We start from the raw sequence: 21,199 nt of genomic DNA, 5'->3' as shown, positions 1-21,199 counted from the left end.
ATCAAATAGCTTGACAATAAACTCTATAAGTACTATCACTATGGCATTTTGTTCCTGTGATTTAGGGACATGCTTTCAGCTGAAGGCATCGCAGAGGATGTGGCAGTACCTCACCAGTAATGGTGAACATGGCACTGGTGACACGTGGGTTTCCTCTCAGTGTGCTGTCTTTTAGAATTATTTTAGCTATTGAGGAATAGTTCTGTCCACACTTTCCAGGGCTGACAGATTCATAACTGTGACAAATCAAATGCAATCATTGGGAGTTTTGTGTTATGATTTATCTCCTGGATAAATCTCCATTTGGCTACAGTGTTTCCTCACTATTAGTTTGTCTCCAACTAATGAATCACTTTATGGCCATTTGTACATCAGCTTTCACTGTTGAATTTACTGTGCACTTTTTAATTAATTTGGAAGACTAAAGCAACAACTAATACTCATTGGTTTTTCATTGTTTCTCCCCCTTTTACTTCCTTATCTGAAGTCACAAGTATAGATAATAAGATATTTGCATTATCTCAGTGTTTCTTCTATTGGAAAAATATAGTAAGTGAAGAAGGAAATTCCAAAATTCTCTTGCAGTGCACAGAAGTATTGACAGAAGAATTTAATACACAATATTATGGTGTTGTGGTAAACTATATGTGAAGCAATAGATGTTTGGGGGGAAAAAATAGTGACATAATACTATTAAAATTTGAGAAGATAAAAAAATTATTTCTTTTATGGATAAATTTCATTCATCTCATGAATAGCCTCATACAATTTAAAATAAGTCTTCTGCATAATGAACTTGCAAGCTAATTACTCTTGGATTGCCACAGCACAGTATAACTCTGTTAGTCTGGGAACATTTTGAACTTTGCTCGAGTTGAGAGGTGGATTCAGTTGAAACTGAAACTGAATGGGTTTCCCAGTCAATAGATCTATAAATTGTGGCAGGGTGCTCTTCCAGGCAGTAACTGTGATTGTTGCTGGATTTATCATCTTCTAAAACAATAGAGTTAAAAATGGCAGATGGTAGTTAGTGATTAAAATTCCTAGTAAACAGGCTTTTGCAGGGATATATTTAAAGTAGTTGTATATATGTAAATAGACAAGAAGCATGAGCTATGCAACTATAATTGAACTGTATTAGCATAACTTAAGTAGAAGTTTAGTAAATAACAAATACCTTAATTAACCTGCACAGTTTTGGCAAGTTAATGACATACCCATGGTAAATTACTTTAAAGTTTTTGGCAGCATGACAGTTCAGAGCCAAACTAGTACCCAGTACCCCACCCTTTGTCACTGGCGTTGCTCCTTCTGCTCCAGCTTGGCTCCTGCTGGGATTTCTGTAGGTTACAGCAATTTGCTTTCTCCTAGAGAGCTGGAAACCTCCCTGTGGAATGGTCACTAGGAAAAAATACCAACTCTTTGTGCCCATTTAGTCAATAATGTTAGAATAATGTAACCTGTTTGTAATGGCAGGTTTTGTAGTCTTTCCTTTTCCTATATTTTTCATATTGTTTTTGTTGATTCAGCTTCTGGAAAATATGCCAATTACATATGGGTTCAAGAAGCGTAGTTGACTTTCATTGATGCTGTCAGGTCTGTGCATCCAAGTCCAACCTGAGCTGTGCATCTCTTTAGCCCCTGCATGTGTTATTCATTTATGCTCATTTTCAAGTCTTACTAGTGGGGTTAGAAACCACATTGAAAACCTGTAGTGATTTATCTGTTTATCATGCCAGGTAAACAAATAAATAATGTAGTTATTAGTCCAGTTAATTATTTTTAAAATACTGGTGAGTAGTGCAAATCGGTAAAAAAATAATTTGTTTTACAGTTGAATAATTTGGGAAAAGCCCATTGGATCCACAAGTGGTTGAAATTTGTATTCTTCTCTCACATAGCAAACTGCACTGTAAATAGGCTATCATCTCTCTTGGGAAAGAAATGTGAATTTTGCTGACAAGAAGAGGTCTCTCAGCAGAAAAATGCATGCTGACAGTTTGACCCAGTGGCCAAATGACTGATTTCTTTCTCCCTTTTTGTTTCTGTTTTAGATGCTGAAGAATACCAGCCTCCAATATGGAAATCATACTGTGAGTATACAATCAATTTGAGTAATCTTAGCACCTTACCAAGGTGTCAGTGTTAAGTATTTTCTCCTTTTTTGTTTGGAAGGAAGACATACATTTATTAGATGCTTGTACAAATTACTCTATGGGACAGCAGCAAAACCTGAACTTCTATGGATTTCCACAGAACAAAGGCAGCAGGATTATGTGTGCCAGTTTCTCTCCACTGTCTTACAAGTGTGCAGCTCCTGGGTTTCATGGTTTCTCTGCTGAGATTCTCAGAAAGGATTTCAGAGGTAGAGGTTAATGCTTTGTATGTTTACTAAAGGTCAAGCTTGAAAATACTTGTCTTTTTATATGGGTCACCAAATCACTTCAAGATAATAATATTTTTGATCCTTAGCAATAGAAGCTGATTTTTGAAGTGGTGGTTTAGAAGTTGGAGACAGCATTATCAGCTCTTTGAACCTTCCCGTCTGCCTTTAGAAAAATCATTTACATAGAGTGCAGTGCAGAAGTGCATATTTTATGCTCTTTTGCTTTGTTCCAAACGTATTTTCTAATAGAGTTGCACAGATCTAAGACAAATATTGGCTTTTAAATCCCTTATTAAGGATAGCCTTTAAATTAGATCTTTTTATTTTAAATGCTACCTGGAACTTTAATAAGAGTGTAGCTTTGGGTGTAGCGAGTTGTTTTAGTATTTTTGTTTTCAGATACAGAGCTATCCTAAGTAAAAGTTCTCTCTTTTATTGTGGCAAATTCAGTACAATGCCCCTACCAAAGTGCAACTACAAAAACACACTGATCACAGTAGCTACATGAATGTACATGTGTAATTTTAAAGACTAGAATAAACTTGTTGGCTTCACTTACATGCACATTAAACTGTCTTGCTGACTTCAAAGATATTACCTCTGTGTTACCTGAGAATGACATTCTGCCCCAGAATGGACTGGGATTTTTTCAACCAAAATTTGAATATGCCATTAAATTACAGAACTTGCTTCTCAGAATACTGTTTTCTAGATACTTTGTTGTTGTTGTTGTAATGTTTTGAGCATGTAAGAGAAACCTCTTAAAAAGTCTGCAGGAGTGTTGGACCATTTCAGCATTCTTTGCTGAGTACTTGAAAAGAAGCAGAAAGTTGAGAGAATTTTTTTAAAAAGAAGAATCTGGCTTACTTAAAATCAATGAAAAAGCTCCCACTGACTCTGAGAAGACTAGCATTTCAAATGACAGATACTTCCTTTTTAAGCAGTAAGTTTTCATTAAAACGTCAGGAAATAAGAACATACCTTTACTTACCTGCTCTTTGTTACACCAGTTGTGCAGCAGATGGATCACTACATGCAGTGATAAAGTTTGGTTACTTTTATCTGATAGCTTATATGTAGTCCAAGGAAACATTTTTTAAATGGAAAAAAATAAACCCAATGCAACCAGAATGGATGAATAGACTATGAAGATATAATTTCCTATTCTACTATATGTAGGATGCCAATATTGTGGTAATGACAAAATCATGGCCTCAGTGTCTAAACTCCATGTGTGAGTGACCTTGGAAAAAGTTGCACAGCTCCAAAAGGCAGAAAATAGTTTAAGCTTAGAAAGATTTACTCCTGAGACTGCTTAGCCACAGATACACATTTTTCTTTGCAATGATAGGTGAATGTATGCTTCTTTACTCCACAAGAATTCTGATCTGGTAAATTAATTATAGAGATTATGTCCAGCAATAGTGCTTGTCTACGATTCCATCTGCTGTCCTATCTCATGACAGTTTTAACTAACATATATATTTCATGCTTAGCACTTTGGGTCAACTGCCTATTTAAAAATTATTTTCAATGTATTTTCCCTAGTGATTTTTAAAGATTGCTAACATACTAGTGAGATACTTTGCATACAGTTATGATTTTTTATTTTAAGTCCTGGATAAATTTAGGTGACTATGTTGACTTTTACTGACATCAAGATCAAGGCTTCAATTCTAGCTTCTAAACAAAGGCAGATTTTCCTGTTTATTCCAACAAAGCATTCATATAAACAGTGTTGCACGTGTCCATGGACAAATACTAATCAAAGTGCAGCAGTTTTCAGATCAAGCCTTACTCTTTTGACATAATGTAAAAATTTGATTCAGGTATATTTGGAAAACATGAACACTTCTAATGCAGAAGATCCTCACTTGCTTATGAGGAATTGTTAGAATTTCACATAGGTTTCACAGGTCACAAAGTCTTTCAGACTTTTTCTGATAGCCCCAGAACACCTACCAAAAAAAAAAATGGCAAGAATTATTTTATATTATCAGGAAGGGACCTGCGAAAAAGTTTGGAAAGTTTCTAGCAGCCAGCAGTCTCTAGGCAGTGTGTTTGATTTCATTTTTACCTGAGAAGCAGATCAGCAAATAACAGATTTCTTACATTGTTCCAATAACAGATTTCTTTTTGTAGTCTGCCATATGTTGGAAGTATTATAGAAAATGGTATTTTGCCATTTTACCATCAGTGAGGTAGTAAATAAATGAAGATAAGAATCACAGAATGTGGGCTGGCAGGGCTTCTGGGGTGAGCTGATCTGGCTTTCCACTCACAGCATGACTATTGTTGGCTCTGGAGCAGAGCAGCCATGGCTTTACATAACTGAGTCCTGAAAAGTTGCAAGGGTAGAGCCTCTGCCACCTTTGTGGGCAACCTGCTCCAGTACTGCACTGGCCTCTTTGAGGACAACCTGCTTACCTTACCTGCTTCTCGGGAGGAGCAGGCCATTTGTTTGACTGAAAGAGCATTGTTATTGCTGGTTGCCAACCTCAGCATGTATGTGCTTGAATTTTGAAGAGATGTAAAACCACTCTTTTCCTCTTTTTAGCCCATTGAGATTGGCATGTGCTGAGTCAGTCATGTGTCAATGCCACTTCAATGTTTGTTTGCATTATTCAAGATGAGTGTGTTGGTGGGAAGCAAAGTGGCAAGGCACAGAGCATCAGCTGATGCCATGCTTCAGCTCCTCACGAAGTTTCCCTGCCTTCTGTCCTCCATCAAATAATAGGCACAGTGTCTGAGACTCATTTTTGTTAGAAATTAAGTCTTTGTTTCAGCCAGGCACTTAGGTTCCTAATTAAGCATGTGAGTAATCCTGCAGAAATAGGACAGCTCATATTGTTCAAGCTTAGCACAAGGATAAGAAATGCCTGACTGAGATCAGGCTGAGGAGGTAAAACAGGAACTCTGCGAAACATTCTGAGACAGAAGGCTGTGTTTCCTTGCTGCTTTATAAAAGCAATGATAGGAATTTTTCCTCTCTGCTGGAGCATCACTGAGCACTCATCGTAGGTGAGTTAAAGGAGAAAGCTTGAGGTCCTGACACTCTGCAGAATGAAAAAAAAAAAAAAAAAGTATGAAGAAATGGGTGATAGTCATTCTTCCCTGGCAGAAAAGGAGTAAGTGCTGATTTTTGCATGTGACCCCTTTGTTTCTTAGGCAGATTAGATTTTGGAATTAGACAGTTCTTCCTAAAACATACTGTAGAATTTCCCTATTTAATCCCCTGAGACAAGACTCGTGCTCTAACAGGAACAAAAGAGAGAAAGATATATTCTAACCAGCTACTTTACATCTCAAAGAAATGTTCCTCAAGTAATGCAATAATAAATTTAAGTTTTGTTAAAGCTGCAAGTTCCAGTGTGACTATGATACTTTGAATGCTGGCAAGCTATCTAAAGTATGAACCTGATAAAGGTGTTCAAGGGTCAAATAGAAGATACTGCATTTTTCTGTTGCAGTGCTGAATTTTTGCCTAATATTGGTGTGTATTGTTACTGTGCATTTCATTTGCATCTGATGCTGAACAAAAAACCACTCCCAGTCTGATGCAGTTCTCTGAGAGCAGTAATAATACATTTGATTTTTGCATGCAATTGACTTTTTATAAGGTTAATTTTCTTAGAGCGAAAATAATAATGCATCATTATGTTCGAGTGTCATCTTTTTTATGATCACAGTGGGTTTGTCTGTAACCTGCCTGTCAGTTCTAAATGCTGGAATTGACTGGGTCAGATGTCAATCACTGCTTGCCATTGCATTAAATGTGTGGGCTTTTTCCTATTATTTCACTTAACCATGGTTTTATACATTGAATTCTCTTTTAAGGTTTTCAGAAATGGGAAAATGAGGTAGAAAGGCAAGGAGTGTTTGCCATTTGAGCAAGTAGGTGAGGGATGTTTGCCTTCTGAATCTCTGACCATTCCCTGGACTGTGCTGGGGTCTCAGCAATGTCAGCCTCAGTGCGAGTGCCCAGCACTTTGGAAAAAGTGTATAATGAGATCAGGCAGAGCTGCAGGATGTTCAGCACTTCTGAAAATGAGGTCACTTAATGAGGTGTCTGTGCTCATTGCAACTTAGCTGTAGGGCACATTTTTCTCAAGTCACCTTAGCCATAATACTGCACTGTATTCAAAGCCCATTAGCAGGTTTTCTCATGGCAATCTTTTGAAGCAGAAACAGCAGAGACCTCTCTAAAGGAAAACACAGCTTTTGGTAGGGTCGCACTGGCTTTGCTCCTTAATGCCTTAGTCTGGGAGACACTGCCTTCCTTGTTTTCCACTTAACTGAACCGCCACTGTTGTTTTACCTTTTCCACCCCTGCCTTGCTGTATGTCCTTACTGGGAATCCTTGGCAGCTGTGTTTCTGTCTGTCCAGCCCTTCTCTGTTGTTTGTTTCCCTCTGAGCTGCTCGATGTCCCTTACCACAGTGCCACTGGTGGTTTCAGTCCTTTCTCTGCTCCCAGTCTCTTTTCTCTCCCTCCAGCTAATGGTTCTCTATCTCCCTCCAGTTGTTCCACTGGTTTGTCTTTTTGTCAGTTTAATGACTATCAATTTAAAGCTAATATGACCAAATCTGAATTTTTTGTCCTTCAGAGGAAACCATTTCCCATTTGCAGCATTTTCAATCTTGATCATGCTTGGGCCATTTCTCATCCAATATATTAGCTTATAGTTTGTAATTATTTATTTATATAGTTATAATCTTACTATGTTTTCTTCTGATATATTTCTAAATCAGATATGTTTCTCAGTTCATATTATTGCACAGATTAATTACCCACCTCTCTCTGAGAATGACAGCAACCTTCTCCACTCTATTCAAAATGCAGTTGTTAAGATGATTTGTCTTCCTTGCACTCATCATGAATCCTTGCACTGATTTATCCCACTACATCCTATAAACATCCAGTTTTTTGTCTTTGCTTTCAGGTCTTTCATGTCTGTATCTGCCCTTTCCTGTTAATCATTCCTTCGTTTGTTTTGTGAAATGCTGACTCTTCTCCCCATATTGTTTCTTTGGTGTTGTCAGCCTCAGAGATCCTCTTGGTCATTTTAGAGAGCTCTTTGCTTTTTTTGTATCTCAAAAATGTAGTACATCACAAGGCAGGCTTCCTGTGTGTTCTTCAGACGTACTTGTTTTACATCACTCTTATCAAAGCTTTCTTAGAAACTCCACTAGCTTAATTTGCCATGTCAGTCTATGTTTAAAAGATTTGATTATTGAAAAATGGAATTTTTATGAAGTATGATTTTTCAGTTAAAATTCAAATTAATTAATTGGGGAAATAGATAATTTACTTTAAATGAAAAGCAGTCATAATCTTGCCATATTTGGAATCCTTAGAGTTCCTTCTCTCCACTGGAAATGGGGGGGAAGGAAAAAAACTGTTATTTTCCTCTTGGATGTGTTTAGTATTTAGCATCATTAACTTGCTCAATCAGTGGTTATGGTCATATCAGACATTCAGAAGTTAATTCTAAAATCATGATATTGGGCTCCAGAATAATTAGAGGTTTAAAAACCAATCTCTGGTTTTTGAACAAAATTTTCATGCATTGTTTGACAATTTATTCAGATAAACAAGTCGTTTGATCACAAAAGAGCGGAAGTGTTTGAATCTTAGTCACATAATTACAAGAGGTAAAAAAGACCATATTTATCATGGAGTTATCAAAATATTATCAAGTTACCATAAATCTTGTGTAAAAGTAGCAGGAGATCTGACAGAGCTGAATGATACAGAGTAAATCCAAAACCTTTGTAGAAATGTAGAGCTGGATTACATCCAGCAATAAAATTGGTAGGGAATATAAGAAATTATGAGCTGTCTTTCTGTGCCTCTCCAAGGAACCAGGGATGAAGGCTGGATTGGTTAAAGAAGTTATGGATTTTTCCACTTTGATGTGAGTAGAAAGCAGGAACCCCCAAAGCTTTCACGTCCCACTGAGTTTGTGTGACAGACTTGGGTGCAAGCTGAGGATTTCCCCACTTTCCAGATTTCCTTGCTCCTAGCCCCATTTAAAGGGAAGGTGCAGAAGATGGGAAAAGGTGCTGAGGGCTACTAACCTCAATTCACTTTCTGCAATAGGCTTCTGTGTTTATCAAACCTAGAGACATTTCTATTCCTCCCATAATCTACCACCTTCCAGGGCATAATTCTGAGCTTCACTAGCATTGTGAATGAACGTGTCCTGGAAACTCAGTCTTTTTAAAAAATTCACGGGCACGATATGATCTTTCCAAATACAAGAAGGTCAGCATACAGAAGGCCTTTCTCGAGGGAGGCAATCCAAACCTCTGGGATTTTTACTGGAGTTACGGAGAGACAGTCTGTCTGTGCTGGAATTGATTACTGTCATTGCATGTCAGCTTCTTCTCACGACTCTGGAGTGGAAGGGAGGGAGAGGATCTCATTAAATACATGCAATGAAGAGTCTGGGGGCCAGGCAGCAAGTACCCCTAGCCTCAGGTCTCTCTCCTGCAGCCCTCAGAAGATTTGCAAAATTGATCCAGGGCCATTTGAATAGGACATAATTGCTCTGAAAGGAATGTTTGCTTGTTCTTTAGTAATTGCGAGCATATCTTGAAATAAATTATGAGATTGTGATGAGCCCATTCAAAGGTATTGAACTTTTTCTTGGCCTATTCAAAAAACTGCTAGTGTTACTGGTAAATAATCTATTCTTGGGTTGTTACAGCATGGTATATGCAAAAGTGGCATTTTATCCTGAAAAAGTATGTCTTTCTGGCTAGTGTTCCCTGATATAGAAATGTAAAAACCAGTACAAAAGGATAATACTTCTAACAGTTAAAGCATTGATCACTTCAGTTAGTTTGCCAGTCAACAACCAATTTTCATATAAATTACTTAGACACACTGAAACACCTCATTTTGCTGTCATTGTCTTTACATTTGCATTTTTCTCTGCAGCCCCTGGCTAAAAAGACTCATCTGAATAAAAGTTTGTGCATGTTGCCATCTTCTAATGATCTGCACATTTTTGTGTTTGACAGTGTATCAACTGCAACAAGAGGCACCACGTCCCAAGAGAATCATCTGTCCTCGGGAGGTCAGTACTTTTGCTCTACCTTGTTATATCTGATGAATTGTCAGCAACATATGATCACCAAAACCTCTTTTGTACAGTCTGTGGGTGTTATTTGCTTTAACTTTTCTATGCCATTATTTTATATAATAATTTCCCTTAAAGTTGATTAATTAAAGCTGGATATTTGCTAATTAGGAATGGCAGCCTCATTCTACCATTAGAAGCATCTTCATTAGACAAGTATTTACCCATCATTGCTTAGTATGCTTTTCTGTGTACTACCTAAAGTTTTGAGTTTCCTTGTCATGAAGGTGTATTTTTCTTCCTGCATCTGCATGGTAATATCTGTGTGATATGTTTCAACATGATACACAGAGCTTCAGTTTGTTGAATGCTTTCTGCCAACTGCTATGCTCAAGTTAAAATACTGAAATGATATCCAGAGAGCTCCATTCTCTCACAGAGACTTTGAAGATTACAGAATATTTAGAAATCTGCGGGGCTGCAGGGCTGGCTGAGTCATCTTGTCCCCTTGTTTTCTTCTTCTGTATTTATTTCTCCATTTCTACTTGCTTTAGTATGTCAGTTCATCACCCTGCATGGCATAGTAGTAACAGAAAACATGTAGATGTCTCTGCTCAATCAAAAAAAAACTGCAATAATTTTATCTCCTATAAGGTCAGGGACAAATTCTGTGCAAATAGACAAGCAATACTAGCAGTAGAAGTACTAAACACATGAAGTGGTTGCACAGGGTGTAAAAGATGATGTGCAGGAAGATAGAAACGGCAGCTCATCAGTGTGATGTTCAGCCCTACTCCTGGGCATCATCCTGAGCTCTGTCCTGCTTCCCACACTATGTGCCCATGAAAGCAGAGTCCTAGCACCTCTCAGACACTTACATACTGTCTCAAAACCCTTCTGTGTGAGGCAGGAGGCTTTGTAGCAAGGCACGGGTGCTTCCTGGGTTCATCAAGAAAATAAATTACAAACCCAGGAATTGAGTACAGCTTACCTGAGTCTACCCAGAGCCTTAACTAAGAAAACAAAAAAACCTGCATATTTCTCTCAAGTGCCCTCTACTAGTTGCAGGGATGGGAGAATAGGCTCTTGGCCTCAGTCTTCAAGTCCTGTCAGTTTGGGATGGTCTCAAGACATATACACAGGATGCTAAGAAGGACAAGCAAAACACCAGAGTGGGTGAACCCTTGTGTCATCCTTTCTCCCTGTCAAAGACAAGGGTTGGGGAGAAGAAGCCCTCTGGGACTTCAGTGCACATGTGCTGACAGGTTTTATCAACACCTTCCTCTCTGAAATCCTCATGCAAAGCAAAGGACAGTTAGGTCTCTCTGGCTGGTATTCTTTAAAGAGGACAGTAAGGCTTTTTACTGAATTAATATCACATAAGAGATATCAAACTAGTCATGGTGTAGTTAAATATAACTTTTTTAAGGAACAAAATTAAAGTAAACAATTCGTTTTCTTACAGCACAGCCTTAGAGGAGTTTCTTTTCTTGATATAATAGTGTATCTGTTTTACCAATATCCTATTACTTATTTCATATTGAGACTACTTTTGAGGAAGGACTTGTCTTTAGAAAAGCTGATTAGTAAGCACTGAATGCTTAGAAAACCATGTCTACAATATGAACTCATCGTTGTGGAAAAACAAGTTAATCTGTAAAAGTTTAATCCAAAATATATTATGCTAGCTCCAATTTAAGCATTTTCTATTTTGCCTCCATGAGAGAAAATGTGAATCAAGGTAAAATAGCCAAAGTATTGTAGCAATTTTATTCTTGTTCTAGAAGAAAGATTATCTACACAAGGGAAGTGAATGTGCAGCTGTGAACTCCTTACCAGTGTGCTGTATCCAACTTAATTCTTTGAACTCCAAGACCATGTTGTGTACAACAGAAGTTATCCTCTTTACCTGATGTTTAAAGACCATACATATTTAGTGCCTATTCAGGTCACCTCCAAAGATTTGCAGAAAGAAGCTAAGGTCTTAGTACTTAAATAAACACATAATTGACGTAGCAGGACACGACAAAATAAGCAAAAGATGTCTGTTTTGTGTAGTCTGGATTTGGTTCTAACTAATGAGCCATTTTCAGTTGCTCACTTCATAGACTGCAGTCCTATTTTGAGTTGTTTGGAATTTTGTCTTAAGTTAGTTAAACAGCTGAAAATACAGAGACTTTGTTTAGGGGCTGAATATGAATTCCTACAGATATGATCTTTGGTTCTTTTTACTTGGATTTTGAATCTTTGTGTAGCTCAGTTGTATATGTTCACAGCCTAATTGCCAGAAACACGGATTCTCTGACCCAAGAGCCAAAAATCCACTTTGACACTGCTGGTGTGCATTATTTTTGCATATAGCTGGAAAGGTGGGGCAGATGTGATGTCCTGATACTTAGAAGATGTCAGTATGCACAAATATGTGGTTCATATTATCAGTTTATATTATAAAGTAGAACTACACTGTGGTTTTATAGAGCATCACATATTATTTTAGAGAGGAAATTCAGGACTCTGTTCCTCTGGCACCTATTACATTTTTCTTAGTATACAGTCTGTAAGGTGGATGTTTTGGGGTTATTTTTCTCAATTTTAGTTTGATTTCACTGTCATCTGATGATTTTACAGATTGCTTAACTAAAAATTGTGTTTTATGAATACTGAGTTTGCTAGTTACATAGAAAGATCTCAAATTCTAATTTTGTGTTGGTTATTAATTAATAATAATTAATTGGAAATTACTATTATTAGTTATTTAGTACACAACTAAATGATGCTTATCCAGTATCTGGAGAGAAGGTGTCAGCAGGATGTGTGGCTGAGAGAGAAGATTTGTTTCTCCATGTGCATTTTATAGGAGGTGGACTTTGCTGAGGGTGTTCCCATGTGTAATATAGTATTCCAACTAATTCAAACTAATCTAAAAAATTCAAATAATTTGAAATACTTTATGCTTGTGGGAAGATGTCTTTCATAACTGGCAAATTTTACACTGTTTGCAAGGAAATTGAAGCATCTGCTGCAAACCAAATCTGTAACAACACATAAACAATGATAGGTTTCATCATTCTCAGTCTTTTCCATTGTCATCTTTCACAGTCTCCACATTCATTTGCTCTTCCATTACTTCTCTGTTGCTCCATAGTCACAAGGGTTAGCCTCAGATCTCTGCAGTTCTACCAACTAATTTATGCAAATTTCTTGATAAACTGTACTGCGGAGAGAGAAATCACCTCTCCTGATATGTGAACCGCCAGACTAGAAGCTGGGACTGTAAATAAAACATGAACATTTATATCTTTGTGTCTTTGAGCTTTGCTATCATGATTTGCCTTTTCTTCTTTTGGTTGCATAAATATCTTGTCAGCAAAAGCAGTGGGAATCATATTGAATGAACCATTCAGGCTTCAGGTATCCAACATCTTTTAATTAATCACCACTGGCAGCGGAATAGTGTGAATATCCTACCTTCCCAATAACATTGGATTTCTGCCAATATCCTCATTTGTAACCATATTCCTTCTAGCAGTGTTTTAATGATTTAGCTTTTAAATAGAAAAAGTTCTGTTTAAAAACGCTGCTCAGGTGGAGGAGTAGCTTTTAAATATTGAGTGGTGTGGTGATAGGCACCAAAGAATCCCATCCATATTGTGAGGAAGTCATATTATAAGGTGTCTTTTAAAGTTTATTCTATAGAAATGCTTATGAAAAAATTATATTCTCAGAAAATAACTCAAGCTTTCCACTTCTTTGTTTTATTCAAAAGGAACATGCCAATGATTCCTAATTTTAATAAGTATTTCAGGAGTAGATTATTCAAAGTTAAAATATCTTTTTAAGGAATGGAGGCTTTAATAAAGTAAAAGAATTAAGGAAGGAGGGTGACATTACCTTGGACTATTTTTGGTTAAACAATAGGCACATTCAACATTTTTTTTCAAAGAAGGAATGAGTCTTACTCATGGATTCTTGGGTTATTTGTGTAGAAATATTCATACTTGTGAATGGTATTCCCATTTTTTTCCCAAGAAGTTCTTAATTGCTGATAGCAATTTTTGAGGCTGGTGAATTTGTCTGCATTAGACCTTCCACATTCCTAACAGTGCCTTGGCCAAGCCAGTGTCAGCATTACTGAGAAACTTGTCTAAATTTCCCTAGTGTAGACAAAGCCTTAGAGCCCTAACTTATATTATTGTGTAGAAAAATGTCAGTTAATTGCCTTCCTTGTCATTCTGAATTCCAAATAGGTTATGTCAGAAGTGAGAGATTATTGTTTCTGCCTTTACAGCATAAAAATTATGGTTTCTTGACTAAAAACAAGTATGATTACAAAAGGGAGACTGTTCTCTGAAAAAAAAAATCCCTTTTCCTTTTTGCTAAAGTCATTGTAAGAGATTAAAATAATGATGGCATATTAGTGTGTACTGCTGAGAGTCTTTAACCATCCAGAGGGTCAGAAACTGTTCTGACCCTGTGGGTATCCATTACCTAGATTTATCAAAACAAGTGTACAGATAGTGGCATTTTGTGGAGCATAACTCTTTAAATGTTCACTTGCAGGTCTCTAAAGCTGTTGCCATCTTGTGCATTACCAGCTGCAAATATACAGGGTTATTGAACTTCTCCAAAACTGAACTTGCAAATTACTCTTTGCTCAGTTCTCCCCAAAGTTTCTTCTGAAGCATGGGATTCAAGCTGAGAACTATGCAATTAGAAGAGTATCATTTAAACAGCTGTAATATTAAAAATACTGATACTTGTATCAGCCCTTCTTTCAGATACAACGATTCTTTATATTTGTACATTAGGAAAAGCTTGTGATTAAACAAGCTTGAGCAAGGTTGTTAAAATTCAGCCTTAGATATTTAATAGTTTATTTGACTGGATAGTAAGTATTTAATCCTTGCAATAAGTCTTCCATGAATTCTCTTATTCTGCTCACTTACTGACCTTTAGAAGCTGAATATTTCCTCTTTGCCTCTGCCCTCACCTTTCTAAGAACAATTTCTATGCTGTGATGAAGTACTAGAGAGCTATAATAGGGCATTGAAATTGGCCATAAAATTGGTGGTAAATAATGGGAGAAAATGGGAATTTTCATGGCACTTGTTCAAATCACTCTATTGCAAAAAGTCAGACACTGCCATGAGGTGTCTTTTACTGTCAGTCCTGAGAACTTTTCTGAGATAATTCAGAATATTATATTATCTTTCCCTTAGAAAGAAACCTCAGAACACACACAGTGACACACCAAGAGACCCCATTAGCCAGCAATTAAGTGAAAATGAGCAGAACAGTGCTGAAAACTGTTTGTGTTAATGAAAATATTTGTACACATAAGACTTAATGGGGCCTATATTTTCAAATTCTTATAATATTGCTGATGTTTTAATTGTTTATAATCCTCTTTATGATATAAAAAAAGAGGACACAGCAGTAGTCTGTGGGCAAATTAAGCTAAAGAGCAGTTTTGAATAGACATTGACAAAAGGAGAAAAGTTCTTCAGCTGAAGCCCATAGCAAGGAAGTTGGGAACCTGGCTGCACTGGTGGTGGCTGAGAATATTTGAAGGCCAGGAAGGGTGTTCAGTTTAACTGGTACAGAAGGCCTGTGGAATGTCAAAATATATTATCTCCAGCATCCCTCTAAATTGTCTATCTGCAGGTTTTTCTACATAAATTTAAATTGTGGGTTTAAAATTTTACAGAAAAATGTTATTTTTCCATAGTACCTCCACAGTGAATTTTGCCCCACAGAATGCCTGTGATTTGCAGCTGAAGGGAAAGAAGAAGAAGGGGGCTGGAATATTGCTTGCCCAAAATTCCCTTTTATTCATCATATCAGAGAAATTTGCTGGTGCTTTTTTCCAAGGCATTTTAGTGACTGACAGGAAATCTCCTCTCTGCTAGAGTACATGAGCAGTCTCTCTCTGCTGCAATAGTGAGGTTGTGGAGCACTCAGACGAAGCCACATCATTCTCATTTTAACAGTCAATTGACTACTGAACAGACAAGAAAGCTTCCTAATTATTCTGCAGGCATGATAGTAAATATTTCATTTAAATAGTTACAGCTAAACAAAACTATAAGAGGTTTATCTGTTTCACTTGACTTTCCTCAGTTTTGATTTACTAATGGTCTAGGTTATGATTTGCAGATTAGACTAGTGCTCATCTTCATCAGAGGTATGAGGTATGAACCAGTATGTGCATTCATTGATCACTGTGAAATGGAATAGTTAAAACCATCCTTTTGGAAAACATGATGGCAAGCTCTAACTTGTTTGATGAGCACAAACTGTAGGTAGCTGTCTTTATGGACTGATGAACGTGCTAATTATCCCTCTGGGTTTCCTTGAAATCTTTGCAAAGTTTCACGCTCTTTTCCATCACTCCTTGGAAGTGTGTGATGTGTGTGTGTCTGTGTTTGTGATTTTTTTGCTATTCTCCTAGATTTTTATTTCCTTTTACATATCTTTGTTACATATCAATCTTCTAATCTGGTTCTTTTTATTTAGACATGGTGTTGAATATAAGAAGTTTTCAAGCCAAAATAAATGAAAGCCTCTTTCATACCTCAACCTAGATAAAGTTTATCAGTAAGCCTACGTGTAGGTGAAAAAGCTATGTGCTTGTACAGGTTTACATACCTGTTCCAATTCAGGCCAGTATTCCCTGTGCCTGTAGAAGGGGGTCTTGCTCTCTTTGCTCTCTGACTTTGTGTTTGGTATCTTCTTTCAAGCTTCAAAATGAGGAACTGTCCTGGTTTAACCCTAACCAGCAGCCAAGCCCCACGCACCTGCTTAGTCACTGCCCCACCAGTGGGACTAGGGAGAGAATCAGAATAATAAAAAGAGAAAGCTCATGGGTTCAGATAAAGACAATTTAATAGGGAAAGCAGAAACTGCACACACAAGCAAAGCAAAACAAGGAATTAATTTATCATTCCCACAGGCAGGCAGGTGTTCTCCTCCTCAGGAGAACAGGGCTCCATCAGGTGTAACAGCTACTTGGGAAGACAAACACCATCACCCCAAATGTTCCCTCCTATTTCCTTCTTCCCCCGACTTTACATATTGAGCATGATGTCACATGGCCTGGAATATCCCTCTGGCCAGCTGGGCTCATTTGTCCCAGCTGTTTTTCCTCCCAGTTTCCCATTCACCCCAGCCCCTCACCAGCATGGCAGTATGAAAAGCAGAAAAGGCCTTGGCTCTGTGTAAACCCTGCTCAGCAGTAAAAAATATTCTCTGTGTTATCAAATGCATTTTAATCACAAATTGAAAATACGGACTCATACCAGCCACTGTGAAAAAAATTAATTCTACCCCAGTCAAAACCAGGAACTCAGAGTGTTGAGCGACTGATGAATTTGTATTTCCTAATATTAATAAATATAGAAACTCCCCACATGTCTCCGTCTTCCTTCCTATACTTCCTGTACATGTATGTATATAGCTAAAGACCAGAATGATCAAATCAGTCAGTTACACACATCTTTTGGAACTGTGGACTGTCATGGCATGTGTCATAGGAATGACCTGAGTGCTTCTCAGTTGTTACAGAAGGATCCAGAGCATTGATGTGGCTTACTGCATTTATCTGCTGCTGCTGGGGGTATTTTTCTTCCCATTTAAATGACTCAACAGATCATTCTTGAAAAAAGGGAGCATAGTTTAAATGTCATATTCAAATTTTTCATCCTGCATTCAGGGTAACATCGATATCCCTTTTACATTTAATGATGCCCTTACTGAGTGAATGGAAGCAGTACAACAAAATAGATGATTCCTGCTTTTGCTGTTGAAATTGTTTTAACCTGACCCTGTGTCCCCTGACTGTTTAGCAGCAGCCTCCTTGATTAAGATTTATTTCATTTTATTTTAGTTCATGGTCAGGGGACCATTATTTTCCTTACTGCATAAGAGAATATTTTTATTTTCTTTTCCTATTCAATCTTGATATTTTCTGTTAGAGCTGAGCATATATAGAAATATTTTATGCTTTAGTAGCAATAGAAATGTCCTTTTTGGGAAAGACTTTTGTTATCTTCTGGAGTTTATAGTGTTTTGTCTGGTGTATTGATTATTGGCTGCTGGTTAGCTTGTTCAAGGTCATAGAAGGGAAACAAACCTGAGTTAAAAATACCCTCAGAAAAGATGGCTTAAAGCAGCTCTTTTGAAAATTTGGTACAAGCAAGTAAGTAAACAAATTGTATAAATTATTTGAGCATAATTTGCCTTTAAAAATGGTAGAAATAACCTTGACTGAATGGAAATCAACCTGCAGTAAGTGCTGCAGCAACAGTCACATCTGCAGAGCTTCCTGTGTTTCTTTGCTATGTGTTATCCTTCTGCAAAAGAGTCATTATGCATTTTGCCTTCTATGTAGGTTGCAGCATGCCATCAGAGCAGAGATGTGCAGCTTTGAACAGCAGTTAATAAAAACATTCTTTGTGCTCTTCACTCTTGTCTTATATTATTTTACATTCTTTCTAGTGATGAAGAACACTCCTCCCTTCTCCCTGGCACTGTAAATTTTTCCACAGAATTATTTTGTTAGAAGATACCAAACACAATTTGGCACTTCATTATGATGATGATGGATTTAAACTGGCTTCTGTTATTTAGTTAAGTGATGACAAGTTTATCACTTGAAGGCTTGACTTTCTCCTGCAGAACAGCTCTCTTGGTGCCTTGCCTTCTCAATGTTGCCTTCTCTCCTGAGAGCCCCATAGTTGTGGGCAGAGTGTTATTGTTGTTTTATATGTGATTTTTACAGCCTATTCAAGTCTGCTCCTTGCTTCTCCCTATCTCCTGAGAACAGTCCAGGCAGAGAAGAGGAATAGGCTTGCTATCTTAAGGCCAGAAGCAACTCAAGATGTTGTTATCCCTAGGTCAAAATGATCTTTGCATATTCATTTCTTAAAGCCTTGAAAAGGGCTTCATGAGGATTTCTTGACTGCCTCTGCTTATTTGGTTAGTGTTTAATTATTTTTTACCTTTTTCTTAGTTCTATCTTATATTTTAGCAGTTTAAGCTTTCTTCTTGTCACATCTAGTCAACACACAGACAACAAATTTATTTCCTCTGGAAAGCAGCCTTCTTTGTACCTTTCTGCAACAGCCCCTCTCTGTCTTCTTTAGTCTTTCTTCATGTCTTTTCAGGTTGCTAAACTCCTGCTCACTCCGTTTACTTGCTCCAGTCCTTTAGAGGTGGTGCTGAACCCACAGTCAGTATTCCATCTAGAGACTTTCTGAGTGGACATCACAAGGAGAGGATTATTCTAAAGTGTCTTGTCATTCTTGGGTTTGTACCTCAGTATGACATTCTGGGTTTGGCAATTTTTGCTACAGACAGCATACGGTGATTTAAGTTCATTTATTGATCCATAATGATGTGATTGTTATGATCGTGAAAATGATAGTGAAAATGATCTGATCCTTTTCTGCAGAGATCTGTCTAGTCATTGACCCTCTGGTGTTTTGAGTGGATTTGACATCTTGCTCCCAGCTACTTTCCTGGAGGCACTGTAATCCCTTGTTGTCTTGTGGCTAAATGTGCATCCTTGAAGTGCCATCCATAAAGCCACCCATAAAGCTGGCGTCTCCGTGGCTCTGTGACTGACTGATAAAAGGAGATGCACACTTTTAAACCATTTGTGTCACCTTTCTCTCTGCACAGCTTCTGGCACTTGGGCAGTGCAGGTGGAATATGTGCTGGGGACTTGGGCATTGCTGGTTTCTTTCTGAGGAATGCCTTTGCTCCTCCCTCACTACACAAAGTACTCCAAGAAACATAGTCAGGAATGTCAATGTCAGTGACATTGACTGAAAACCTTAAGGGGAAAAAACATCTTTTGGTTATGTAGGGTCACGTTAAGTTCCACATCTGGCCTGTTCTTGGATGGAGAATAGCGATGTTGTGTTGCTGCTATTCCTGCTGACAAAACTAGCAACAGACTTTGTGGTGTGAAACATTTTGCAAAACCAAGAGTTTTTTCTCTCTGAAAACATTGGTGCCAGAGAGTCTGATAAGGTAATAAAGGGAAAAAAATGGTTAAAAGGTAAAAGAAAGATAAATATTTCCCTTCCAAAAGAATTGCTTAAGAATCATTGGTGTGAAATGATTAATCCTATTTGGAGACAATTTTAGACATTGCTAATTGATCTAAGTAGAATTTTTCCTTTAAAAATGTGGAGGAAAAAAAAAAGAAGGTTTTTATAGGAGTGATGAAATACAGCATAGTTTTCCTTCATTCCATTTAATAGGGGCTTGCAATTTCTCTTAATCCATTTTGGTTGTTGATTGTAGGTATAAAGTTTGCAGTGGGCTTATGATAAATCTGCCAAAAGCTGAACTATACAGACAATAAACTCCTTTTCTTTACAGTCTGTTTTTTACTGGGCTTGTCTTTGAAAGCTTCTCTTCCAACCCTTCTATTTCTCTTTATGTCAAACTGAGCTGAAAAACATATTTATATCCAGTCAACCAGAGTTGCTGAAAGATAATTAGGATTGTTCCAAACAGAAAATATATCAGACTAAACTTCCTTTGGGAAAATGCCTCACTGCCTGTGCTGAGTAAACACACCAACATTATTAACTGGTGGATCCTTTTTCCCTGTTCTTTCTGTATTTTGGAGAACAGAGAACCAGGTGCAGCTACCCACCTTATTGTTTCTTTCTGAAACAATATTTATATTCTCATCATGGATGTATTAAGGTAGTGGCTGAAATGGGTCCACAGTACACAATGTTATACTGTGCTGGCCCTTCTGACTTCGAGAACTGCTGTCCTAGGGGGATTTCTAAACTCATTCCAGCATTTCTAGATTTGAGTTCTGTCCACTGGATAAGGAAATATGTCTCGTGCATTGAGGCTGAAGAGAAATTAATTTTTTTCTGAAATTAGGGTTATTTTATTTCTGTGGTAGTACTTACACAGAAAGAATTCTTCAGGGTATCTTGAAATCTTCAGTGCAGTGTGGCTCGGATGTCAATGTTGCAATGAAAATCTGGCACATTAGGGGATGCTCACCTTCTGCCAGCATGGCTCCCAGTACTTCTGTGACGAGTTAACTTGCAGAGTGGTATGGGATTTTAATACAGTAATCTGTACTGTAGTGGGAATATGTCATGCTAGGGCTAAACCATCCTGGCCAGAAGAAGAGCCACAAATCCCAGTGTATTGAAATTTAGTAAACTTCAAAATAATGTAAACATAATATATTGAATTAGCTCAGATAGCTAGTTCATTTTAAGAAGGTTTATTTTCTTCTCAGTGTTGACATGAAATCCAAGTACAGCCTTGAAGGATATGCTGTAACATTGTAAAAAATAATGTAAAACTAGACTGAACAAGTAAGGGGTTTTTGTGGGGTGGGGAGAGGCAATTAGGTTTGAGAGGCTGGCAGTCAAGGCTGCAGTATGCAGAATATCTCAAACATGAGCTTCCAAAGGCCTTTGTAGAGTGCCAGGAGAGCTGTGCAGAGTTTCATTTCTCTTTGAGCATGCATCAAGATTAGATGTCATTGAATGTTGCTGGCTTTGTAAGATTACTGGATTAGTAGTGATTTAGGTTGTTTTACCATACATCTTATTTCCTGATCAATGTGACATGAGTTTTAAACAATTTAGGCATTCACTGGTGTTTCACAATTTATACAACTATGAATTTCATTAGTGATTTTCAGCATATTCCCCATGGTTTCTGGAACAACAGCCAGAA

The 21,199-nt window shown here is 37.5% G+C and overlaps 1 protein-coding gene across 1 annotated transcript in view; it reads left to right on the top strand.

Annotated features, from left to right (window-relative positions):
- CHN2 (chimerin 2) overlaps nucleotides 1-21,199 on the top strand; it is a 158,384-nt gene that overhangs the window by 63,052 nt on the left and 74,133 nt on the right. The window contains exons 2-3 of the mRNA XM_021538178.3: nucleotides 2,055-2,093; nucleotides 9,414-9,469. Of these exons, the coding sequence (XP_021393853.1) occupies nucleotides 2,055-2,093; nucleotides 9,414-9,469 (95 nt within the window). The remainder of the gene's footprint in view (nucleotides 1-2,054; nucleotides 2,094-9,413; nucleotides 9,470-21,199) is intronic.

The sequence above is a fragment of the Lonchura striata genome, chromosome 1 (assembly GCF_046129695.1).
Source record: "Lonchura striata isolate bLonStr1 chromosome 1, bLonStr1.mat, whole genome shotgun sequence".
Lineage (NCBI taxonomy): Eukaryota > Metazoa > Chordata > Aves > Passeriformes > Estrildidae > Lonchura > Lonchura striata.
The sequence above is the reverse complement of the archived record's forward strand: the minus strand, read 5'-3'. Positions and strand labels throughout refer to the sequence as shown.